The 27,909-nt window shown below is 40.6% G+C and overlaps 1 protein-coding gene across 1 annotated transcript in view; it reads right to left on the bottom strand.

Moving 5' to 3' along the window:
- SCD5 (stearoyl-CoA desaturase 5) overlaps positions 1–25,419 on the bottom strand; it is a 52,785-nt gene extending 27,366 nt beyond the window's left edge. Inside the window, exon 1 of the mRNA XM_089526224.1 lies at positions 24,875–25,419. Coding sequence (XP_089382350.1) covers positions 24,875–25,100 — 226 coding nt within the window. The 5' untranslated portion in view covers positions 25,101–25,419. The remainder of the gene's footprint in view (positions 1–24,874) is intronic.
- Positions 25,420–27,909: the final 2,490 nt, after the last annotated feature.

The following is a 27,909-nucleotide window of genomic DNA, read 5'->3' as shown; positions in this document are numbered from 1 at the left end:
AGTTTACTTTGCCATTGAATACAATGGGTCTTGAGCATCCATGGATTTTTGTATCCACAGGGGGTCTTGGAACCAAACCCCAGCAGATATTAAGGGCTCACTATATTTGAGATAAATTAATAAATCCCAAAGGCCCTGATGCACAGTCATAGCATCAGTTCTACCACCTCAGGACTGTACCACCTTGATCTCCTTCAAATAACAGTTGCCCTTAAATTAGATAGTCATGAGCTGCATTGTTAGCTGGTGGCCCCATATCAGTGGACTAGTAAATCCATTCCAGGTTTTAATCCCAGCATTAAAAGAGCAAGATGCCAACCTTATTCTTAAATAGGTTCCACGCTTTGGATACTACCTTTAAATCTAACCATAACCTGTAATGGATTCATCGTCCCACTGACATGGAAGCCAGCAGCTGCCATGACTTAACAGCTTCAAATGTGGTAGCTTTCCCCCCAGGGGAATTGCTTGTTTTGCTTGTCTTTCCCCGCACCTTTTCCAGCTCTGCAGCATTTTTTTAAAGGCATGGTGACCAGAACGGTACATAGTTCTTTAGTTGTGCGCCACAGATTTTCATGAAACCATTATGATATGATGTGCTTTATTTTCCTTTCTTGTCCTAATGATCTCCAACATAGAAACTGAGAGAAAAAAGCTCGGCTCTTCAGCTTTGAAGTTTCTTATCGCATAGGCAGTTTTCTGAATCTTTTAAAGTGCTGAGACAGATAGTGTAAAAGTAGGCGATTCTCCTCAAACATTATCTCTCACCCTTGAGGTCACTTATTTATTTAGAGACTCAAAGCAATCATTCCAAAGGAAAATAATCCTTAAGGGACATAAAGTATTTTTAATGATGGATTCAACAGAGCTGACTTATATTTTCTCTAATGGCACAATTGTAAATAGGACAAAAGTCATCAGTTAATATTACGTGGTGGCAAACAGTGTGATCTGTGATCTGGAAAGCCTCCATGCAAATTTTGGTTCTCGTCTGTCATGAATCCAGGCAATAGGGCTAGAAATATTTCTCAAGCTACGTGGTGCTAAAGGTAGATTTGCTAAAACGAGTGGGGGAAAGTAGCCAGTCCTGGCATTGGTGTCACTAGGTTTGGCATCATCCGGTGTCACCTCCACATTGACCTCCCCCACACCACTCCATACAGATTCCTTAGTAATATCATTGAATGCAATGGTAATAGTTGTGACATAAAACAACTAGTAAGGCTAACATTATATCTTTAATTTACAATACCATACACACAGCCTAAATATATTTACATGCCCATCGTTTCATGTGGTAGCATTCAAAGATAAAGCAGTGTTAGTCTGTAGAGTCAGTATGTAGAGAGATCTTGTAGCACCTTTGAGACTAACTGAAAGAAAGAAATTGGCAACATGAGCTTTTGTAGACTTCAGACTGAAATCTAAGAAAGCTCATGCTGCCAATCAGTCTCAAAGGTGCTACAAAATCTCTCTATGCATAGTTTCATGTGGTTAAAATGAAAATTTGGTAAGATTTGATGTTTTTAAAGAAAATTTGAAAAGAATAAAAATTATTTTTAAAAAAAAAAACATAAAAATTTATTTAAAGAAAAAAAACCTGGGCCTCTCCTTTCTCCTCCCACTGAGCCTTGTGCCCCCCCAACATCTCTTCAGCATGTCTCCCACCCCTTAGGATGTCATCTGGTATGATCTGCATTCCCTGCATCCCCTAGAGATGCCCCTGAGTCCTAGATCTCTGGGTTACTTGTACAGAGAAGCCATGGTTCAGTAGTCGAGTACATGGCTTCCTTGCAAGAAAGTTCTTGGTTCAATACCTGACATCTCCACATAAGGCTAAGAAAGAATTCTGCCTGCAAACCCAAAGGACCACTATCCAAGTCATTGTTACTGGGTGGTGATGACATTTAATGGGCCAATGGGCCATCTCAATATAAAGCCGTTTCCTTTGTTCAAGGGCATACAGTTATAAATATGTACAGTGGTGCCTCGGGTTACGAAATTAATTCGTTCCGCTGTCAATTTCGTAACCCGAAAGGCTTTCGCAAGCCGAATCCCCATAGGCGCTAATGGGGAAAAGCCGCGATTTGGTGTAAAATCGCGCCGAAAAGCACCAAAAGTTTTTTCGTAACCCGAAAAAACTTTCTTAACCCGAAACAGTTTTTTTAAATTAATTTTTTTCGTATCCTGAAAATTTCGTAACGTGGGTAATTCGTATCCCGAGGTACCACTGTATATGCCAATTCTATACCATGCTTTTAGATGGGTACATAAATTATTCTATGGGAACAGCTTAAAACATAACATGTTTGTTGTCACCTGTGGACAATTCATGACACATCAAATACTATAGACATAACTTCCAAATTGCAAAATTCCAAGAAAAACAACAACACACCCACAACTCTTCAAAGACTTATTTGCTCATTCATTCAGGTCTGAGTCATTCACAGATGGTGAGAAACCAAATGGTTCACATGCATGTGTGAATTAACCCCGACCATTGTGTGCAGGAACCATCTAGGATATATTCTAGTTTTCCACATCTGCTAAACACTAAGCAATTCCACATAACCATTGTAATATCTAAAGCTGAGGACAAAGAAGACAAAAAACTCAAAGCACTGATTTAAATCTCATTACTATCTTTTAAAGCACATTGGATATACAGTATTGCATTATAGATTTATATTGTTTTATATCTCTCTTGGTTTGGCAGAGGAGACTTGGAAGGGCAGCTATGAAGGAACTGGAGGAGATCCTGAAGTGTAAAGATATATCATTAAATACTAAAGTTAGGAGTGTCCATGCATTCGTATTTCCCATTTCTATCTACGGTTGTAAGAGTTGGGCAATGAAGAAAGCTGATAGGAAGAAAATCAACTAATTTGAAATGTGGTGCTGGAGAAGAGTTCTGGGAATACCGTGGACTGCTAAAAAGACCTATGGAGGAGTCCTAGAGTAGATCAGGCTCAAACTGTCTCTGGAAGCAAAGATGACTAAACTGAGGTAGTCGTATTTTGGCCATATTGCGAGAAGAAGAAAAGGCTCACTAGAAAAGACTAGTGAGCCAACATGTGTAGTTGTTTGAGCACTGAACTACATGACTCTAGAGAGCAGGGTTTGGCTCCCCACTCAATCATAAAAACCCACTGGATGGACCTTCAGCAAATCACACGCTCTCAGCCTCAGAGGAAAGCAATAGCCAACCCTCTCTGAACCAATCTTGCCAAGAAAACTCCACAATAGTTCACTTTAGGGTCACCATAAGTCTGAAATAACTTAAAGGGACACAACAACAACAACATTGTGATGTGGGAAGTTGGATGATCATAGAGATGACAGCACACAAGGAGAGGCAGGGGTTACCGGTAACCCTTGTCCCCTTGACTGTGATTCTTTCATCCACTTTGCATGGTAATTATGCTTTTTAAAAAGTTCCCATTTACTTACATGGAAACTTTCTTTTTCTTAAAATAACCTCTTCATTGCTCTAAAGAAGGGAAACTGCAGGGAGAAGCCAAAAATTTTACAGGTTTATCCCCCATCTTTAAATAGGAAATAAGAGAAAATTCATGGGGGCATGTTGTTGTGCACCGCAAGTCATCTTTAACTTATGGTGACCTAATGAATCAGAGACCTCCAAGAGAACCTGTTATTAGCAAACCTGCTCAAGCCTCGCAAACTATGGCTTCCTTGCTAGGGTCAATCCATCTGTACTGTGGTTCTCCTCTTTCCATACTGCCTCCAGCTTTACGGAGCATTATCATCTTTTCAAGAGCCAGCATGGTTTAATGGTTTGCATGTAGATCAGGGTTTGAATCCTCACTCAGCCATGGAAACCCACTGAGTGGCCTTATGAGATTATTAGGCAAGGGGAAAAAAGCCAGGAGAAAAAGGCATACCCCTGGCATAATCGTGCGATCGCACTGAAGATTTTCACACACATCATGCTCATCCACAATTCACAAAGGATGTTGAAAAGCTGGAACGTGTCCAGAGAAGGGCAACCAAAATGCTGAAGGGTCTGGAAATCTTATGAGGAGAGACTTAGGGAGCTGGTATGTTTACCCTGGAGAAAAGAAAGTTAGGAGATAATATGATAGCCCTGCTTAAATATTTGAAAGGATGTCATATTGAGGGTGGAGCAAGCTTGTTGTCTGCAGCTCCAAAGAATAGGACTCAGAGCAATGGATCCAAATGACAGAAAACGAGATTCCACCTCAACATTAGTAAACACATCATGACAATAGACAATAAGAATTGTTTGACAGTGGAACACACTCCCTTGGAGTGTGGTGGAGTCTTTCTTTGGAGGTTTTAAAACAGAGGTTAAATGGCCATCTATTGGGAGTTCTTTGATTGAGAGTTCCTGCATGGCAGGGAGTTGGACTGGATGGCCTTTGGACTCTTCCAACTCTATGCTTCTATTTATATTTTCTGCAGTTCATGGCATCCCCAGAATTCTTTCAGCACCACAGTTTAAATGAGTTGATCTACCTGTCTTCACATCTGTACATTGAAAATAAAAATACTATGGCATGGATGATCCTGACTTTGGCATTCAATTAGTATTTATACATTGGGTGTAGCTCCTTCATAGCTGCTGGCTGCAAGGCTGCTGGCTCACACCCCCACCGCCACCCACCATGTTAAATAAGAAGCAGTAGTTTGGACGGTGCTTTCAAGAACAGCAGTATCTGATACTTCATTTGTCATACTTTTGCTGTTTCTGGCAGAGATAAACAGGGGGGAGAGAGAAGGACAGCTGCAGAGACTTTTTCCTGAAGGACAGCTCAGCTTACATGCATTTGTTTCCCATATCTCTAAATAGTTTATTGCTGTGGAAAAAAAGAAGGAGAAACAAATGATATATTTCTTCTGCATTCTGCATCTAATCACACTGCACCAAATTTGCTCACTCCTCTTTCATGGATACACTCTTCTCTGAATTAGTGATTCAATGTGATGAGTGCTAAAGTCCCTTCTTCAGCTTTCTGGGAAAGTAAAATGAAATCATCAACAGAAACACATACATTCCTTGTTTGCAGAGCTGTGTCAGAAGTCCTTTCACTAGACCGGGGGGGGGGGGGGGGGACTCCTAATCTATCAAGCTGAGCATGTAATCCATTACTACAGCAGAATAACTGTTCTGATATGCCTTTTATCTGGTCTCTGGCATTGTCAGTTCATTATCAATACACTCCTGTCCTCACACAAAGGCAGACGATATCTCTGACAACACAGCACTAGCATTCACTGGGATGAGGAGGTAGTGCTCCAAGACTCCTCTGGCTAGGCTGGCTACCATAATACTTTGACCTCATTATGAGTGGTCAGACTCCATAATGAAACTGGGACTATCTACTAATGCCAAACCTCACTCTCTTGCTCATATAGTTCCTCCTTTCTAATGGTATATAGAGATGTATCAGATGCTCAAAACTGATGCCTTGTTTTTATGCAGACCCAGTGACAGGGAAGGCTCCACACATGGAGGGTCATCGGTGACCTCTGGTGAGGAGAACGCTTGGGCCACCTCTGTAAAACATCTTCCATTGGAAGGGATGTTCAGTCCAAGAGAAGAAAGAATCATGAGAGTAGCTGGAGCTCTGAAGTTGCTCATCAACCATTATGACCAGGACAAAAGACTGATCAGGCACATGTATTGTCTGATCACAGTCTTTCCCACTCTCATGAGATGTATTGTAGTTTAAGAGCTAGTGTGGTGTAGTGTTTTGAGTGTTAAACTATGACCCTGAAGACCAAGGTTCATATCTCCACTCAACCATGGAAACGCACTAGGTAATCTTGGGCAAGTCACACGCTCTAAACAGATCTTGCTAAGAAAACCATGTGATAGGTTCTCCTTAGAGTTACTATAAGTCAGTAACTCTACCATAACTTATAACTTATGCTATAACTTATAACTTATGGTATACCATAACTTGGTAACTTTTGGTACCATAAGTTACCATACCACAAGTCAGAAACAACTTGAAGGCATACAACAACAACAACACTGTATTTCTATTTATATTACCATAATAATTTCTAAGAACCAGCATGGTATAGTGGCTTGAGGGCTGGACTAGGACTCTGGGATCTGGGTTCAAATCCTCAATCATGGAAACCTACTGGGTGACGATGGACAAGTCACACTCTCTCAGTCTTACCAAAAGGCAATAGCAAACCTCCATTAAACAAATCTTTGTGAGAAAGCCTTACAATCGGGTCATCATAAGTCAGAGGTGACTTGAAGATACGTACAACAAACCATTTAAAAATTGGCATCTATGCATATAAATCAGCAAATTAAAATTTGATCCAAATCTCTGTTCTTTTTCTGGCCCTCTTGAAGGGGGGGGGGGCTAATGTGTAAGTGGCCAAATTAATAGAGATTAATAGAGAATGGGGCTTCTAATCATGGGAGATATATATAGTTGGCCCTCCATATCCAGAGATTCTTTATCCACGGATTCAAGCAGCCACAGCTTGCAAATAAATAAATAAGGCTCTACAAAGCAAACCATGATCTTGCCATTTTATATAAGGGCCACCATTTTACTATCCATTGTATTTAATGGGACTTGAGCATCCATGGATTTTGGTATGCATGGGGGGTTGTGTGTGTCTTGAAACCAAAACCCAGCAGACACAAGAGGCCCACAGTATTCTCTCTAGTACCAGAGGTAGTATGCATCTGCATGCTAGTTCTTTGGAATGAAAAGCAGGAGGATACCATTGCCCTGGTGTCCTACTAATGGGTTTGCAAGAGACACATAGTTGGTTACTATGGGTCCAATATACTGGACTAGATAATCCTTTGGTCTGATCTCACACAGCTCTTCTTATGTTGTTGTAATATCCGCATAAGAGCACAAAGAAATTCTAGGGCTCAGCCATGTTTTCCCCAATGTTAAATTTGAACTGTCTAACTATTGTCTCTGAACTATTAAAGAAAATAGTAAAGACATGATATTGAAAGGGAACACATTCTAGTGCAGTAATTGTTAAGATTCTAACTTCAAGATCAATACTCTTTAAGATATTTGATGTGGGAGATAGGTAGTTTCTCTCCCACTCTTCCAGGGACCAGCATCATATTTGGGCCCATGGACTACAACCATCACTTTCTTTTCTGAAAACTCTCTCAGAACCAGGACCAAATGGCTCAGGGACTGGAAATGGTCCAAAGACCACCACTTTTGAGTTGCCCTGTTCTAGATGTTTTACCATTGGCCATATTGGCTTGGGCTTCTGGGAGCCGAAGTCCAAAATATCTGTAGAAACAAAGGCTGAGAACAACTCTCAGAAGATGCAAAAACAGAATTTGGAGGCCTGGGGAAACCAGGGAAGGGGGAGCAGTTCCCTCTCCCTAAGGAAGAATAGTTTTACATTCTCATAGAACATGCAGGATGTGATTACCCGCCCTGGAACTGATCCCAGAAAGCTTAACGCAGCTACTGTTACAAGAAACTCGACAGATCTTTAATCAAGATACTTGACTAAGGTCAAGCCCTTGGCTCTGCATCTCAGACTAAAGACACCAGTCCTGATTAATACTTGGGTTAATGAAGAATTTGGCAACTACCAAATGTGTAAGGAAAGGCCAGTGCTGATGCTTAAGCAGTCACACCATTGCCACTCAGACAGGCAAGGGTCTTTCATAACCCAAATCCCAGTGTTTTGGTTTTTTTAAAGTAGCATTTCATAGGTAAAACAGTGGCACTTCTGAGTCAGAGCATCTGGCTCATATTCTAGCATCAAAATGGAGGGTCTCTAGAGCATGGGAAAATTATTTTTAGGATGAATGGCTGTAATGATATGGTGAAGCCATCTGTAACTGAACATTTGTAAGATGATGCTGCAATTTAGGAATGGAGCACCCCATTTATCTTCTCACATTTCAGGGGCACAATCATCTGGTTAGTGGCACATTCCTTTCCAAGAAGTTTGCAACCTTTACTATGAAAAGTTTGCCAAAATTAATTGCATGAGCAGATGAGAGCGCGAGAGAAAAGCTGGCTGTGGCTAATTAAATCTCTGGACAGTCAATTTATAGAGGATGTAAAGGTTTTGCATAAATCTTGCCAAGAAACCCCCATGATAGGCTTGCCTTAGGCTCTCCAAATTCGAAAACAACTTGACACCACACAGCAACAAAGACTTTACTCCCATTGCAATAAAGAGCTGTGACTTCAAGGATATATGCTTGTCTCCTACCTTCTAGCCCTGTAAATCTCAGCTAAAGCTTCCTATCTGGTGGTGGTTTTCCATTTAAAAATCACCCAATTAGTCTCTGACTTACTTCATTTTAGTGCCCACGAAGAAGCACAGAGAACAGGCTGATCAGCAATACATGTAATTTGCATTTAGCACCAAGGCTTTGCGGATAGGTTAGAAGAGAAAACTGAATATATGCATTTCATTTCTTTCCTTCGATTTTAAATATTGTTCGCTAGTTTCTTGGTTTGAGCCTCAGCATGAGCCTCCGTCCTTAGCCCTCCCTTAAATGAGCCTGCCTCTTGTTGGGAGATGGAGCAACATCACAAGAGAGGGCTACTGAAGGCATGTGAGCCTTCGAGGGGGATCTGTCTGTCCACTGAAGAAACAGAAGGCTGGACTATAGATTTGTGTGTGTGTGGGGGGGGGGGTTCTTACATTGTTATGTAGCCACCAATTAAACATCCTTGCAGAATTTGGCAATATGATTTTCTTTGGCTGGGGAATATGCCCAGAGTTGTACTCCAAAAAATGTTAACTTTCAGAAGCTCTGCTTTCTTGTCACCCCAGAAAGCAAAATCAATTTGATTTCAGAATTTAGAAGATTCACTGTACAACTAGTACAACAAAGGATGAGGAGGAAAGAAGAAACAGGGGAGGAAGGCTTTGTAATGGAGTTTAATTTGTCAGAGGCTTTGTTAACGGAGGTGTGCCAGCACATCAGGAAACTGCAAATCCCTGGGATCCACTGGATGCAGCCATAGCAGATAAAGTGGGATCAAAGTGCTGTGACCCTGTAGTATAAACAAGATGAAGGATAGCACAAGCTACTGTCCATAGGGATGTCAATGTGGCATGCAGAAAGGTGCAAGAGAAAGCATGAGGTTTACAAACATGGGCAGGTATGCTAATCTTGGGCCTCATTCCCACTACCTTTTAAACTGGATCGTGAATCGATTTGAACAGGTTCAAATGACCCTGGTTCCCACTTAATCCAAATCGCTGAAGTGATTCCGAGAGGGGGGCCATGCGCTAGTTCCATTTAACCCACGTCTTTTTGATGCTGATTTTTTCTGCTTCTTTTTTGATAAATCAAATCTGCGTTAAGTGTGAACCAAATATGGATCAGAATTGATTCAAATTTCCCCTTCAGCTAGCTGGAACTGAATAATTTTGAATCGATTCATTTGTGAATAGGAACCACAAGTGGATTATTTTGGAGGGAAAAATGCAATTAGGGCAAATGTATTGGGGAAAAATTGATCGGGGCAAATGTAGTGGGAACCACACCCTGCTGACAAATTGATCCATCGATTCGGATCACACAACAATTTATCTGTAAGTGGGAATGGGGCCTTGGGATGTTTTCAAAGGGAAAAAAACATTGAATATCTGCATGATGACATCAGTCTGCTGCACTTTATGATAATTTAAATAGATTATTTGCTCTTCTTGGCTATCCCCACTTAAGGAGCAAAAGTCAGTGTTAGAGCATGAGAGAGAACTGGAGACCCTCCAAACATTGCTCAACTACTGTATAATCCTGGGAGCCTTTTTTGCTGAAGAAAGAGGTGGAAATGTTCTCAATAAATAATAAGAAATCAATTTCCATCGTCCTTTACCATAGGCAATTCTTTCTGGGGCTCATGGGAATCTGAATCAACAACATCTGGATGGCCACTGATTTCTCAGCCTCAGATCCCTGTTTGGTCATATAACTCATTGGATCGCATGAGCCGTTATCTCTTGGTGGTGGTGGGACACGCCTTCAAGTCATTTTTGATTTATGGAGACCCTAAGGCAAACCTATCACAGGGTTTTCTTGGCAAGATTTGTTTAGAGGGGTTTGCCTTTGCCATCCTTTGAGACTGAAAGACTGTTACTTGCCCAAAGTCACCCAGTGGGTTTCCATCCCTGAATGGGGATTTGAACCCTGGTCTCCAGGGTCATAGTTAATGCTCAAACCACTACACCATGCTGGCTCCTATCTCTGATCTCTTAGAACTTTATCGCATTGGCTCCTTCCGTTCCGTTTTGAGCACGGAACGGAAGGAGCAGGGACGAGTGCAGAACGAGTGGGGGACGGATTTTACCGCACGCACCCGTCCCTCATTCGTTCCGTTCCCCCTCTCTTCCGTTCTTAATCTGTTCCAGAGGGGGAAATTTTTGAGAACTGTTCTGAACAGTTCTCAAAAAGCGTTCCCTCTGGAACGGAATGGGCAGGGAAGAGAGGGGGAACGGAAAGAGTGAGGGACGGGTGTGTGCGGTAAAATCCGTCCCCCACTCATTTCCGTTTCCTGCCAGGCCGGGCCAAGAACCCGGTGCGATAAACTTATTAGTCTAACTTAATTCACAGGGTCCTTGTGGGGGGGATGAGAATTGAGACTCATGTATGCCGCCTTGAACTCTTAGAGGAAAGGCAAGAAAGGGCAAAAATAAAAATCTGTTCAGGGATAACAAAAACTTCCCCAGTCCCAATTTGGCAGGGACAATATCAATTAATTCTTTGTCATCCAACTTCAGCTGCTTTAAAATGTCCCAGTTTTTCTCTTCTCCTTCCACTCTCCTCACTTCATTTCAGTTGGTGCAAACCAAGTTCAAAGTGCAAAAGTAATTTGCACTTCATCAAGCAGAAGGGAAAGGAGAGGAGAGCATGGCGTCTTGCCCTTCCCAGTAGGCTCAGGCAAAAGCAAACTGCTGCAGCCTTTCCTAGCTTGTGCGTTCGTCCTCACTGGGAACTTTTGCCATGTTGACCATACTCTGGTGTTGCTTGTTCACACGTGTCCCAGTTTTTAATCTATGAAATGTTGGGCAGTATGGGTTCAAGAGGGAGCCAGTGTGGTGTAGTGGTTTGAATGTTGGATTATCATTCTGGAAACCAGGGTTCAAATCCCAGCTCAATCATGAAACCCACTGGCTGACCTTGGGCTAGTCCCATGCTCTCAGCCTCAGGGAAAATCAATGGCAAACCTCCCCTGAACAAATCCTGCCAAGAAAACCCCATGATACGTTCGTCTTAGAGTTACCATAAATTGGAAATGACTTGAAGGCACACAACATATGCACATGGGTTAAAAGCCACTTAGGGATTGTGTGGCCATATTCAGAAGAAAAACATCACAAAAGGGAAGTACAGTGGGTCCTTGGTATCTGCTGGAGTTTGGTTCCAGGACCCCCATGGTTACCCAAATTTGTGGATCCTCAAGTTCCATTATATACAGTGGGGTAGTGATATAGTGGGCCTTATATCAAATGGAATAATCAAGGTTTGCTTTTTTGGAATTCATATATTTTAAAAATATTTTTCCAGCCATGGATGGTTGAATCTGTGGATAAAGAATCCATCGAGAGGGAAGGCCAACTGTATTAAAAAGCTAGCATTGCCTTGCAAATTGCAGCCTGTGCTTCGTGTGAAATATTTTTACAGCCCCTAAAAAAGAATCAGGAGAAAACATAGAAAAATGTGTGGTTCCCTCTTCAGCTTGCAGGACCATGGAAGTGGCCAGAGGCAGAAACCCAGCTGGTTATGATGCTACCCTCCCTGTCGGTTTTTTTTTAATGCTCTCAGTATTTAATGCTTTATGTTCCCATTTAATAAAATGTCCTGTATTTGATTAACATCAAAGCTACTTTCCCAAGCAAACAGGACTGCAATTGCCAGACCTTTCTGCCTCACACCACCCGGAAAACACACTGAGAAGTAGATCTCATTAAATGAAAATGGAAGCTGCAGTCTTTCAGTTGGCTGGCTCAATATCTACTGAGAACGGTGATCTAAGATAAATTACACTGAGCTGGTAGAAAGTATTATCATCTGCAGTGAGGGGGATCAAAGAATAAGAGCACTATTGTCTTTCCACACAAAAGCCAGACCCCCCTCAATGAAAACGAAAGATGATACCATGGGGGAATTGTCAGGCTTGCAAATATCAGCTTCCGATAAGGTTACACTTTTGTTCTATGGTTTACGATTTTAATGGGTTTAGACAGATATTTATTATTCTCTATATAAACAACAACAAGCTGCATATGGATGTCTACTGTAACATCAGAACAATTATTGCAGACCAAGTAGACCAACGTTGCATCTGCACTGCAGAAATACTGCAGTTTGACACTGCTTTAACTGCCTGGCTCAGTGTTATGGAGCTTTCTCTGTCAGAGAGCTCTGGTGCCACAACAAACTACAAAACCCTCAGTTCAATGAATGGAGCCCTGACAGTCAAAGCAATGTCAAATTACATTATTTCCGCAGTACAGATGCAGCCTAGGTCTATGATAGCTTATGCTACATCTTTCGCTCAGTCTCAAAGCTTCTTCAAGATCCCTTTGCATACTGAATTTATATTTTACAAACTAGATGTTGTTGTTGTGTGCCTCCAAGTCATTTTTTTATTTATGGCAAGCCTAAGGTGAACCTAACATAGGTTTTTCTTGGCATGTTTCTTCAGAAGGGGGTTGCAACTGACATCTTCCGAGGCTGAGAGAGTGTGACTTGCCCAAGGTCACCCAGTGAGTTTGCTGGCCTGGCGGGGATTTGAATCCTTGTGACCAGAGTCTTGGTCCAACACTTCATCCACTGCATCATGCTGGCCCTTAAACCAGATATATTGGCATCCTTTACCAGAAATGAGAATGGAATTTTACCATGTACATAGGTCAAAAAGCAAATTGCACAAAGGTCTTAAAACCAAATCTTGTGAACTACATTAGTTCAACTTGAGCGACATTAGTTCTACTGAGTTAAAATATATTTCTAATACATCTGCACACTGCTTACTTCCCTACAAGCAAATTCCCATAAAATATATGTCATGAAGGAGAGACTGGACTAACTCAAGATATTATGCTGCTTGAGATGGAAAACCACAAGATCCTGCTCACCCAAATCAAAATATATAATAATAATAATAATAATAATTTGTTTTATTTATATACCGCTATTCCAAAGATCATAGCGGTGAACAGCAAGTAAGCAAATTAGCAAGTAAGCTAATTTGCCCCCAACAGTCTGGGTACTCATTTTAGCGACCTCGGAAGGATGCAAGCCTGAGTCGAGCTTGGGCCCTTTGCTGGTCTTGAACTCGCAACCTTGTGGTTTCGAGTGAATGGCTGCAGTACAGGCATTTAACCACTGCGCCACCAGGGCACCTAAAGTGACCATATATTCTGGCATATGTTATAAAACCCCACAACCTTTTTTCTCCCTTCCTGGCAGTAAAAATGCATCAGAAATAAATTAAATAAGCAATTTCCTGGCCATTTCTAATGCTCCAAATTTGCTGCCTCACTCTACAGAGAATATTATTTTCTACCTTCCAAAATATGGAGACCTTGTTTGAATGTTAAAAGTGATTGATGACTCCTCTCAGATTCTATAATTTCCCTTATGGCAATTGAGCTTTTACACAACACATCACAGAAAAAGAGTGTGTGAAATGTTGCTTGGCTCTTGCAGAAAAACATCTCACAAAACCTGTTTTGCCTTGTTGATAGAAGCAAGATTGGTTAAGTGCTAGTCTGTAGACTGGTGCAAATTTCCTAATTACTGGCTGCTAGTCCCTGGTGAGTTTCCAGAAAATAAAAAAATTGCAAAAAATATGCAACAACAACAACAACAACAACAACAAAATAATTGCAACAAAATTGCAATTACTGCCGCTACATTGTTTGTGTGTACATGCCCTCAAGTCACCTGTTGACTTATGGCAAGCCCATTAATTTCATAAGGTTTTCTTAGGTGGTTTTGTCAGTTCCTTGTTCTGAAACAGCACCTCCTACTCATTGGTGGTCTCCCATCCAAGCACTAACCCAAACTGACTGTGCTTAGCTTCCAGGATCAGACAGGATGAGGTGTCTTTAGGATATTTAGGCCCCATTTTGGATACCTTAGAAAAACAATAAGTGCTAGTCCTCTACATTAGACAGTCTTACACAATACCTACTGCAGATTATATTACTACAGTTCTTAGTGTTTTTGAGAATTCAGAGAGCTTTTGTGAATCAGCTTTCTACTACACATTTGTAAAGCAGGAACAGGCCTTCAAAGGCCACTGCCACACTGCAGAATTAATGCAGTTTGACATTGCTTTAACTGCCACGGCTCTGTACTATGGAATCCTGGGATTTGAAGTTCATTATGGCACCAGAGCTCTCTGACATAAGGCTAAGTATCTCACAGAACTACAAATCCCAGCATTCCACAGCATTGAACCACGGCAGTTAAAGCAGTGTCAAACTGCATTAATTCTGCAGTATAGATGCACCCTTAATGTATTTGGACTACAATTCTCACCATCTCTCACAAACTTCAATGCCAGCTAAGGATGATGGGATTTGTAGTTCAAGAATATCTGGAAGTCTACAAATTCTCCATTCCTGCTGTAGGGTCGGCTAATATTATTCTCAAATTGTTAATGGCAACTGAGATTGAAGCTGCATCCACACTGCAGAAATAAACTGGTTTAACACCACTTAACTGCCATGGCTCAATGCTATGGAATTCTGGGAACTACAGTTTGCAGAGCTCTGGTGCCACAACAAACTACAGTTCCCAGAATTCCATGTAGATGCAGCCTGAGAGACTTCAACTTACCTAAGGTCAGCTACTGTGAATTCATAGGTATCTACTCTGAAGCAAGTCTAATAATGTCCAATGGGATTCATTTTGCGATGGGTTTTATAGAACAAATGGATTTGTAGCAGATGAGAGACTGGAAGCTGGGAATTGAGATTCATCATGTATGGTTGCTAGCATCACATTATCTGTATGCAATAAAACCCTAATATAAAAAGCAAAAAGAAGGAGAAATCACAGGATTACTGAAGTGCTGATGTCTCCCTCTGCCTCAGTTGAAAAACAGTAGAGAGGGGTGAGAAAACAGACTACAAGTCCCATAATATATTTTGTTTTTAACATCTAGTTTGAGTAGACTGATTCCTATGCAACACCAGCTCAGGCTGACCCTACTCTGAGAAACTCATTTCCCACCAACTAAATCTTATTGACAAATAGGTCTTTAGATGCATCTTCTCTATGGAATTTTACAGCATTTTTAAAATTAATTATCTGGGGAACTTTTCCAAGAAGTCATCTATATCCTTGAGTGGAGGCCTCTCCTGCCAAGTCTGGGGTTAGGAGGGGGGGAAAAGAAGAAGAAACATGAGGACAAGTTCCTTTGCCTAACTTTCATTTCGTACCAATTTATGACTCACAAATTGGAAAGGCTGGGCGATCCAAGACTGGGGATACAGCACCTTTTCAGACCGGACGTCATTTCGAAACAGCTTAACAAAGCCAGAGGAGAATCAAAATAGTGTGAAATGCCAGTAGCATCTATGACAACAACAATATTGTTGTTGTGATTGTTCTTGTTATAGTTGTGTCCTACCCTTCCTCACTGGAGCCCAGGGCAGGTAACAAATCCACAAATATACACAGTCAGGGTGACCATAGAATCATAGAATGCCCCTGACATTGTGTGAGATTGATCCCACTTTTGCAGGATTTTCCCATTTAAAATCCAGTTTCTGCATGGGATAAATCTTGTGTGATAAACTCCCAAGTCTTATCCCAATACTCTAACCAATTCCAATGCTATAATCATTACTCCATGCTGGTACATCGGTTTTATTACAGTTGGCCCTCCTTATCCATAGATTTTTTTATCCACTGATTCAAGCATCCATAGCATGAATTTTTTTTTAAAAAAAAAGTATAAATTCCAAATAGCAAACCTTGATTTTCCATTTTATTGAAGGGGCACCATTTTGTTTTGCCATTATATTTAGTGGGACTTGAGCATCCATGGATTTTGTTATCCACAGGGGATCCTGGAACCAAACCCCTGTGGATAACAAGGTCCCATTGTATTACTAATATTTAAGTTCCATCCATATTAAGATGGCCCTTGAAAATCCCCTATCAGAATGTAAGCAATTTTAGGAGGCCTTTGTCATTTTACATTTTCCTGGGTATTTTTTAAAAGCTTCTTTCACTCCACACAATTATAACACTTTGATACCATTTTATTCCTGTGGCTCCATCCCACAGAATCTTGCAACTTATAGTTTTCTGTGGCATTTAGAATTCTCTGCCACAGAACTCTAGTGCCTTACCAAAATACAAACTCCAGGATTCCACAGGATGGATAGTTAAACTGCTATGAAAATGCTACAACTGGGTGATGTGAAAGAGGCCTTGAGAGAAAGCCCATCCATTCTGAAATACAGAAAGCGAGAGGAAAGTCAGATAAAGAAGGGAAAGGAAAAAGACAATGATCAAAGGGGATGAGAAAGCAGGATGCGCTAACTTTAATTGTGATTTCCCTTCGTTGTTGTTGTGTGCATTCAAGTTTTTTCTAATTTATTCTCACCCTAAGGTGAACCTTTCATGGGGTTTTCTTGGCCAGTTTCTTCATAGGTGGTTTGCCATTGCCTTCCCCTGAGGCTGAGAGTGTGTGAGCTGCCCAAGGTGAGAGTTTAATAGCCAAGCTGGGAATCAAACCCTGGTCTCTAGAATCATAAGTCACCCAAACTACTACACCACACTATGATCTCCCTTACTTGGAAGTAATGTCACTTGAACAGAATCCATACAGGTATGTTTTTAGACGAAATTAAGCTCATACCCTCCAATTGCTCCAATTTGGCAGGGACAGTCCGGATTAATCCTCTGTTGTCCCATTTTCTGTAATTGCTTTTAAAATAGTCCAGTTTCTCCCTCCCCTCCTCCTCTCACTTTCCCCCTTTGTCCTCAGTTATACTTTATTTGCTACAAATGGGACTAACTCAGGAAAGGGGTGGAATATTCCCATTCTTTGTAGGCTCAAGCAAAAGCAAACGACTGCAGCCTCTCCTAGCTTTGTTGTTCTTTTTCACTGATAACTTTTGCCATCTTGACCACACTCTGATGTTGTTTGGCCAGACTGGTGCTGGTTTTCATCTATGAAATGTTGGAGGTATGTAGTGTAGTGGTTTGAGTGTTGGACTACAATTCTGGAGACCAGGTTCGAATCCCCGCTCGACCATGAAACCCACTGCGTGATCTTGGGCAAGTGACATGCTCTCAGCCTCAGGGAAAGGCAATGGCCAACGTCCTCTGTACAAATCTTGACAAGAAACCCCATGATTAGTTTGCCTTAGATTTGCCTTAAGTTGGAAATGACTTGAAGGCATTCAACAACAACAGTAGCAACAACAACAATGAAGCTCCATACTTTCACAGAAGGAAAAATGAATTAGTTGACATTATCTCCATGGTGGATAAAATGTCTTCTATTATTGCCAGAGACACAGCTGTTCAAGGGCATAAGGACACTACTAGGGAAGAATATAACATCCTGATCTCTTGAGAAATTTTGGAGATTTTCGGCTTGTCCTATGAAATTTTCACCCCAATGGTCACACATCATTTCCTTCCATCTGCATGAGAAAAGGAGCATGTACCTTTGTCCTGTGTTGCTCTTGGCATTTTTTTTGCTACCAGTTCTTTTATAGATTAAAAATGCGCCAGACCTTCCAGAAAATAATTCTCCCAAAATAAAATGTGTAGGTGTTTATGCCGCAGCAACAGGGAGAAGATAGAGTCAGTAGAGAATAGCAAATATTGTTCTTCCTTGGAGAGGAAACAGTTTCTATTTCAGAGGATGGGGGAGTGTGTAATGGGAATGCAATGAATGCCCTTGACAAATCTGAGAAAGCAGCTCTTGAACCAGGATGCCTTATCTAGTATCTCACCAAACTACAAATCCAGGGATTCCAAAGGATGCAACAGTGGCATTTAAGGTACATGCATCATCAAAAAAGCTACAATTGTGCAGTTTGAAGGAGACCGTGCTAAGTTGTTTTTTATTTGTGTGGAGAAGGCTGTTTAATGTTATGAAGACCATGATGTGTGTCTGTGTGCTTCCAAGTCACCTGTCGACTTATGGCACCCACACGAATTTCATAGAGTTTCTTAGGCAAGGAATACAGTTGTCCCTTCATATGCACAGATTCTTTATCAATGGATTCAAGCATCCACAGACTTGAAAATATTTTTAAAATACATAAATTCCAAAATGCAAACGTTGTTGTTGTTGTTTCCGTTTTATATAATGGAAGCCATTTTCCTGTACCATTGTATTTAATGGGACTTGAGCATCCACAAATTTGAGTATCAACCGGGGTCCTGGAACCAAACCTCAGAGGATACCAAGGCACCACTGTACTCAAGAGTCAGAGGTGGTTTTGCCAGTTCCTTCTTCTGAATATATAGCTTACAACACCTGATATTTATTAGCAGTCTTCTATCCAAGGAATAACCAAGCCTGACCTTGCTCACTTTCCAAAATCAGAGAGGATCTGGTGCCTTGTTGGTATTTAGGCCCAAAGCCCATGATGGGATAAGAGATCTGTATGGATCTTGACATAGAAATACTAGGCATTTTTTTTCTGGGTGGAGATAGATACTTTATTGCAGAAAGGAACATGATTGTGTTTTTATCAATAGCGAGAACTGAAGTGGTTTGCTTTAAGAAAAACTGAACTGTGATTGCTGTGAAATCTTGATACAGAAAAATACACTACCATCTCAGCATTAATAAACTGACATACTAAACTAGACCACTATACTTAAACCAGAAACTTATTTCTTGCCACCTGCTACAATCCATTTTGAAATATGCAAACGAATCACACTTGAATGCCACTTACTGTAATAAGTATCAAATTATTATACCAGTACTTTTTAATTTTCTTTACATTGCATTGCAATCCAATTTAGGTTTTATATATCAGATGTTCCTTTTACATACTTATTGACTTGATTTTGTTTCTTTGTTTCTTGATCTTTCCCCCTTGGTTTATCCATGGCAAAGCCTGGCAGGAGACAGATGAAATTATCCACACAGTGGATAATTAATTTATGAAATGCACTAATGAGAGATTCTCAAACTCCAGAAGGATTTTGTTACCTTCAGGTAAGACAGAATGATTAGGACTGTAGTTTCTATAAACTACATAATTTTCAATTATGCCATAACATTACAGAAAGACAAAATCTCAGATTATTAGTAAAATAACCAATAATTTGAGACAGATGCATTTAAACAGATTTTCCCTGCATTTGTGCCAAAAAAACCTCATTTCTGCCATCAGACAAAGATCTATTGGTTTAGACAGGCTTTCAGTTGTTAACTGGCCAAATGCAGAAGCGCCTTCTGATGGGATGTGCTGTAATTTACCTTCACTGTTATGTTTTTACATATTTAAAAAATTATTTTAAATGTGTGTGTGTGTGTGTGTGTGTACTGTATATATATATATATTTAATTTGATTATTTAGCTAATTATTTTTAAATATTCAGACTAAACATTGCTTTAGGTCTATTTTGTATTAACCTAAACTGTAAGCTGCTTTGGGTCTCACATTGTAGGAAAGAGTGAAAGCAAATTATCATGCAAATAAATACATAAATCTTAACAAAACTATCACCAGAAGCAGCACTAAAAAGTCAATCCAATCAAATCAGCAGAACCAGTAAGAAAATTGCCAGTTTCTGAACCAATTCAACAGTGTGGAGCGTTGACCTTTAAACCTATTCAAGATATAGGATCAGGATACATAATATGCTGTCTTTCCCCATATATACTTTCCTGAACTTTGAGAACCTATGGTTCCACCTATAGCAGAATGGGGGGGGCGGGGCTACCAAAGAGAGGGTCTTTTAAATACAAAGGGTATTTGCCCCCTCTCCACAACTTCATCCAAGAAGTCAGCTGGTGCTTTGCTATGGATGGTTCAGTACCCCTCTGTTTTAAAACATATAACCTAATTATGAGAGGCAGTATGGTGTAGTGGTCTGAGTGTTGGACTAGAAGTCCAAGAGATCAGGTTTTGAACAACCATGGAAACCCATTGGGTGATCTTAAGCAAGTCACACTTCTCGGCCTTAGAAGAATATCAATAGCACTTACATTTCTATCACTTTATAGTGCTAGACTCTCTATAAGTGGTTTACAATGTGTTAGCCAATTACCCCAACATGTTAAGGACTAATTTAACCAACCTAATAAAGAATGGAAGGCTGAGTCAACCTGGAGCAAACCTTCTCTGAAGAAATCTTGCCAAATATTTGTTTATTGTTGTGGCCTTCAATTTGTTTTTGACTTATGGTTACCCTAGGTTGTTGTTGTTGTTGTTTTGGCAAGATTTGTTTACAGGAGGTTTGCCGTTGCCTTCCCCGGAGGCTGAGAGCATGTGACTTGCCTAAGTTCACTCAGTAGGTTTCCATAGTCAAGCTGGGAATCAACTCCTGGTCTGCAGTGTCATAGTCCAACATACAAACCACTATGCCATGTTGGCTAGAATCACCGTAAGTGAAAGTCAATTTAAAGGCATGTTAAGAGCTATACATTTTTGGTCACTGTCACTCTTGCACCATGCACTGATAATGATTTTCTTTCTGTCAATTGATGTTATGTTTTGTTTTAGGATACTGTATTTTTAACATGTGCATTTCACTATTTTATGTATGTGAGTAGCCCAGAGAACAATATCTCCTTCGTAGTCCATTTATATGCTGAAAAGTAATTTCTTAGTAGATTAAAACCAATCTGGGGAAGATTCAGAGAAGGGCTTTCTGATGAATATAAGCTCCATCACATCTTGCATAAGGGTATACAAAGGTATACAAAGGAATCTTGTAGCATTTAGACATATGGCTTCCAAGCTGTTTAAGGTTTTAAAAGGCAAGCATAATCATTTTAATTGTGGTCATTAATGATTCAGTATCCAGCACAGATGCATGAGATATTTCATTCAACTAATCCAAGTCAGCAACCCAGCAGCTGTAGTTGGAACTAAATTCATGTTTTGAAAACCTTCTGAATGGAACTACAGTAGTCTAGTTGGTGTGTGTGTATGTGTGCGTGCGCGCGCAAGAGATGGTCAGGCTATCTCTGCCTAGAAGGGGTCACTGCCTGGGCTGTTGGTGAAATATGCTTTGTGCTCCTGTGACAAAGCTGTCTGCAGCTTCACCTCATGACTGCAAACTTTGCTTTTTAGGTGAACGACAGGTCCACCACAAAACAAGGGTTTGCTTTTTCCTCCGTCATTGCATCCTATGAAATCCTGAGATTTGTAGTTTTGTGAGGCATTTAGAATTCTCTGTTAGAAGACTCTAGTGTCTCCCCAAACTACAAATCCCAGGATTCTGTAAGAAGGCCCAATCATAGCTAAAGTGATATAGAAGTGCTGTAAATATACAGTGTGAAAGGGCTCCAGGTTAACCATCACTTTGTCTGAGGTCAGACAAACCATAATTCCTATCACTCAGTGATACCTCCAGTTTAGGTTTAACAGTCCTCACACATTCCCTTACTGATTCCAGGCACTGATTCAACACACCCACTTTCTCATTTGACTCAGATTAAAAATAGAACTGGATCTCATAAAGTGGCTGGTGACAGAAATCAATGGAACAGTTTAACCAAGACTGGAAACCTTGGATGGACTATCTAAAAGAAGAAAAAGGATCACATGTCAGTATTATTTTTGAGCGAACGAGAATAAAGATACAATCCACTTAGAAATATTTTATAATATATTTAGTGTAAAAATTGAAAAAGAAATACTATGTCTAGAAAAGGAGATTTTTTTAATGGTTTTTTAAATGTACCAGACATATACATGAGTAGTGTGAGTGTGGGGGAACTGGTAAAGAAAGTAAGCATAAGAAATACAAATGTATTGAATTTATAAAGATGGAAGGAAGACACAATTATGTAAATATGTACACCAATGTGGTTGTAATATCTTATATTAAAAATAATTTAAAAATAAAGTGGCCGGTGACAATTTACTCTGGCACCTGGAGATCAAATTTCTCTTTATCCCTAAACAACTGACCTAGTGCTCATCTGAGATGTTGGGGCTTATGTTGATGGTCGGAGAATGAAGTGCTGATACAAAGATGAGAGAATACAATCCAGTCCACAAAGGATTCAGGTTGGGGGGTAATGTGGTTTCAAAGGGATAGATGCACTGCAGTTCTCCCCTCCTCTTAAAAAACCCAAAACACTCTAGCACTGGGGAAGGAAGGAGACCACAGCTTTCCATTATGGAGTAGATTACTTCCCAACCACCATCACCAAAAGGCAAAAAGGCAAGAGAGGGCACAACCCCTTTGTTGCCCCCTAGCTTATACCATTTCAGCCAAGGGGATGGAAGAAGTGATTGTCCATGCAGAATAAACAAATAATCATGATAAACAGTTTCTGGGGTTGCAGCTCCAGAGTTGTAAGCGCTCCAGACAAGTCTGCAAGTGCATGTTACACAGATAAACAATAAGACGGTGAAAGGAGAAAAGGATAAAAAGAAGCATTGGATCAGATTCACATCATCCTACTGGTACAGTATTCTGAGAAGCCACAATTACAGTCATCCAACAAAATAACAGAGAGCTCTTTTTAGTTCGATGGTGCAAAATCTAGAGATTACAAAACTGCCAGGAAGGTGTTCCCATTTATCATTAAATTTTGGCTTCTAATCCACTGTCATTTGTCCTTCATCTTTTTTAGGACCTTATCACACTGGAAGCAAAGTGCCCAAATACCATGTATAAACGGGGTTTAGATCCTGCAAAAGCAGGATTGTTTTTAGACACGTCAGTCTAATTGGGCATTAATGTGACACTAATCACGTCTTTTGCAAGAAAGTTGCAAAATCATACTACTTTTTACTTTCGAGAAAATCCTGAAAGTAAAAAGCCGCACAATTTTGCGACTTTCTGCACGGGTTAATGTCGTATTAATGCTCAGTTAGCCTGACGTCGTCTGAAAACAATCCCGGTTTTGCTAGATATTCCCAGATTTAAACCCCATTTATCCATGGGATTTGGGCACTTCCCTCCCATGTGATAAGGTCCTATGTAAAACACACCTCTTCTGCAAAGCTCTCCGTTTGACCCCTTTTAAATCTCATCCTTAACTAAAACAAGGCATAGGTATGTTTGTCCATTCTCTTACCTTCATTGCCTCCATCTTTCCCTTTGTTCTCCTTACCATAAATTTTTTAGGTGTAAGCTCCTTGAGCAGGAAGAACTTAAGTGGGGTATGTCTTAGCCTACAAATCACTACTAAATAAAATGTAATAATAATAATAACAATCTCAGAGACAGACTTGTTGGCACAATGAGGAGGGGAAGGCATGGTCATATAGAAAGGCACTCTTCTCTCTCTGCAGCTTGCCAATGTAGAAAGAGGAAAGTCACCTCTAGGGATAGGAGCCATAATGTGAAACATGGCTTCCAAGGTTAGCTGAAACTAAAAACTCTTGGCTGTGAACATGAACAGATGTAAACCGATAGTATTTTCATGCAGTTGACATCAGAAATAAGGAGGTTATAAAACATCAACCAAAGTACATTTTCAAAAAGGAGGGGGAAAATTTTAATAGAGCAGTAGGAACTGAAGAGGGGTTGGCTTAGGACTGTTATGGACTAATGCTGCAAAATGTTAAGCCCTAACAATTCTGCATGCAGCTCAGGAGTTGCAATTGCTTTTTTTTTTATCCCCTCAGTCTCCCAAATTATTTAACTGAGGCTGCAATCCTGTAGCCACCTTTCCAGAAGCAAGCCCCACTGAGCTTTGGGGGACATGTCTGGAATTGCAATGTGAAAGGTTTACTTTTCCATTCAGGAGTGAGTCAAAAGTAAACAGGGAAGTCACTTACAGGAACAAATCTATGATGGCAAACAAGGTAAAGCTCTGATGATGATGATGATGATGATGATGATGATGATGATGATGATGATGAAGAAGAAGAATTAGGCACACACCCACCATGTGTTGTGGATTGGGGAACATTTTTTCAATTGACCATCTATTTCTTTCACCCATGTACATAATAATTCTCTCTCTCTCTCTGACACACACACAAACACACAAATCCACCCACCCCTGAACAATGATCCCTTTTGAACAACTGTTAGAGAGAAGCTTTAAAAATAATTGTGGTTCTACCCTAGGGTTACAATCTATGCCTCCTACATACAAGACAATCTCAAAGTGGGCATTCACAAGACCCTCTGATGCAGATTGCTTTTACCTTTTGGCTAGCCTTTTGTCTCTAAACAGAAGGTAATCTATTTCTCCATCCCCATGCACACCTATGAAGAATAAGTGCTCCCCCAGGCCCCCCCCCTCTCTCTCTCTCTCTCTCTCTCTCTCTCTCTCTCTATATATATATATATATATACATATATACATATATATATATATACATATATACATATATATATATATATATATATATATATATATATATATATAAAACTATAGATATTAAACATTAGGAAATGTTAAGGGCACAAATACACAATTCCAGAGCAATCAATAGTTTGATCTTGTGCACAGCTCCAAAGACAGAACATCATTTCAACAAAATTGGAACTTTGAAACCACTGAACCTAGCCATACATATGAGCTGAATAACTAAATTTTTTAAAAGGAAAATTTAAACCAAGACAGACAAAAATACGTCGTACGTTATGAACTAATCCGCCAGGGCAACAGAGTGGGGAGGAGGGAGAAAAAAATAAGAAAAAAAAAATACTTTTCCTTTTGTGGAAACCGTCAATCAATCAAACCTTTATTTTTAACTTACCCCAGATCAGAGTAAGCAGATGGGCCTTAGGAATGAGGAACAGGGAATACACAGCCCCGACATGGAGCAAGGCCATAAGGATCACATTCCTCCAGACAATTTCTTGCCTCTGTCCAACTTTCTGTTCTCCTCTTCCAGCTACTGATCCCAATGTGCTTTCTTCTCTTCCATTGCAGGACATTTTGGTTTCCCCATCGGTCATGCTGTTGGCCTCTTGCTTTGACATGGCCGCAAAGGAAAATCAGCACGCAGCAGACAGTCAAAGGCTGCAAAAATCAGAAAGCTGGAAGGAAGAAATTCTCTCTTTTATTGTGGGAGAAGGGATGGATGAATGCCTGTGATGGTTGCCTTGTTTTGTTTTTTAAATTGGCTTTTCCCTCTCTCCTGTCCCTCCTTCTGATCTTTTCCTTTCTTGGGACGGCTTTCTGAATTTGGTCTATGAATGCAAGTCTTGGTGTGCAGCATCTGTTGCTGGCATCTCATCCATGATGCTGCTGCTGTGTCAGAGCTGGACTCCGCACAGCAACAGAGGATGGAAAAAAGGGAGGAGGAGGGAATGAGAGAATGAGAGAAAAGACCTGCATAGCTACAGCCAATCAGAATTATATGCGGTGCTCTTAAAGGGGGGAGAGAGTGATGGAGAGGGGGAGCGAGGGAAGGGGGGAGAAAAAGGAAGAAAGAGGTATAGAATCTTTGCCCAGGAATGCCATGAATCAGACAGACTAGACAGACTGAATATATATTTTCCACCCAACAAAGACACACAGATGTTCGTTGGCCTGAATTCTATTGTTAATCCTAGCTAGAATAGGAATGGTTGAATCAATGGGATTTACCTTTGTGTTGACTCACCATTCATCCACTGATGCAATGGGGGTAGAATTCAGAGCCATAGCCGTGTTAATCTGGAAGGTCAGCATGCAAAGAGCATTGGTTTATAAAGAGTGGAAGTCAGTCCCAATGAGAGTAAACCCATCAAATCAGTATGCAAAGGGATCTTGCAGCATCTTTGAGGCCAACTGAGCAAAAGACGTTGTAGCGTAAGTCTGCTTCCTCCCTGGAAGCCAAGATTTGCAGTTGAAGGAGGACTTTGAGAATTCCCAGCCACAGAGGTTGTTGTTGTTGTTGTTGTTGTTGTTGTTGTTGTTGTGTGCCTTAGTTGTTTCCGACTTATGGCAAACCTAAGGGGTTGTCATTGCCATCTTGAGGCTGAGAGAGCATGACTTGCCCAAGGTCACCCTTGGGGTTTATAAGGCTGAACTAGTCATAGTCCAATGCTCAAACCACTGCACCATGCTGGTTCTCTAGTAGATCTAGTGACAAACTATAAACCCCTGAATTCCATGCAATTCTGTCATGGCAGTTAAAGTGGAATATATAACTCTATGATTGTATGATGTAAATAGGCCCCTTGGTCTTTCCTCTTTACTGAACTTTGTCCAGAACTGCTGCCATCAGACCAAGAAATACCTGACAAATGTCTCACCTCCTGAACATACATGAATATGATATCACACAATATAAGACATTGCTGCCAGTTTGGATTACTTTTTGAACCCTATGTTTTGTGTATCATTGCAAGCTTTTCTCCAGCCCGGACACTTCAATTTCTCATTGGAGCTTTATTCCAAATAGCATGGGGATAATTTGGGTATTCCAGTGAATCAGGTGGATTCATGAGTTCAGAAGAAATAGAACATTTGTTTCTTGTTGCCACTATGCTGTTCCATTACTTGTTGCTCTGGCCTCATTTACTTTATCCCCTTCATCACATTACAGAGTTGTCATTTAAAAAGAGGAGAGAGAGAGAGAGAGAGAGAGAGAGAGACGAATACAGTGCTCTGTTGTTCTGTATTCCATACTAGGGTTTGTTAATAGACTATCTGAAAGATGACCCAGATTCACAAAGAAGAGAAAACAGTTCACTGGAACTAGAGGACAACTTCATCCCTGACTGACTGACAGCACAATGGAGGACATTTCTCACGGACCACTTAACCTTATTTGCTTCCTCAAGAAGTATGTTTGTCTTCTTCCATTCTGGATCCCTCCCCCGCCCAGCAAATCAGGAAAATCACCAATATTGGAGCCCCATTGATTTCAATGAGGGAGCGCTCCTCAGACGTGTGCGCCATTATGTCCCTCCCAGCTTGCCGTCCATGAAAGACCGAATCAGGAGGGACAGCTGTACAATGTCCCATGCTGATGAATGAGGATTACACTCATTAGAGCTCGTCCTACCTTATGGAACAGATAATTAATCTTGGTCCTCTTTTGTGTGATAGCCTTCAGAAGACTAAGTGTGTGCGCGACCATGTCCCATTTCAATCATTTTTCCAGGGTAAACATTTGTAGAGGTCCTTCAACAAACTATCCCTCGTAGGCTTTGATTTTCATATTCATGTCTATGATTTTTCAGAGGTGCTATATCATACAGTGGCTCAAGGGGAAAAATCCCTCACTGAAACCTCCCTTCTGCTATGAACTCACTTGGTGAACTTAAAATATTTATATTTTAAGCATCTCTGTGCTTTAATAGTGCAAACCACCATAATTCAAGTCTTGTTCTAAACAGCCGAATATAAACAAAATGAATTGTTTCGCCTTACAAGCAGGGTGACCAGACATCCTCCTTTTCCAGGACATATACTACATTTTAACCTCCTGTCCAGGAAGAATGTTAAAATGTCTTCCATTTTGAGCATGGCTAAGAAGTCCAAATTTATATTCATATTAGTGTTTTTAGCTTTTATTTGCTAAGGCCATACATTTTTCTTCAATGCCTTCTGCTTTGTAGTGCCTTGTCTTCCTTTGCAGTTAGGATGTTTGGTCGCCCTGCTTACAAGACTATCATAAGGGCCACTGCAGCCTTACTTGACCTGGCTGCCTCTATTGGAATACAAGACCCATCATCTGCAGCACATACATCCAATGCCATTCTGGCTGAAGGTATGGGAGTTGTAATACCAGACATTTGAAAGCTGTTGGTTTGGGGAAGGCTGGACAGTTGATATCTGAACACTCAAACACTGCTC

This window comes from Sceloporus occidentalis, unplaced genomic scaffold (assembly GCF_023333645.1).
Source record: "Sceloporus occidentalis isolate IW3139 unplaced genomic scaffold, rSceOcc1.0.p SCAF_5, whole genome shotgun sequence".
In the NCBI taxonomy this organism is placed as follows: Eukaryota; Metazoa; Chordata; class Lepidosauria; order Squamata; family Phrynosomatidae; genus Sceloporus; species Sceloporus occidentalis.
This window is presented reverse-complemented; position numbering and strand designations above follow the sequence as displayed.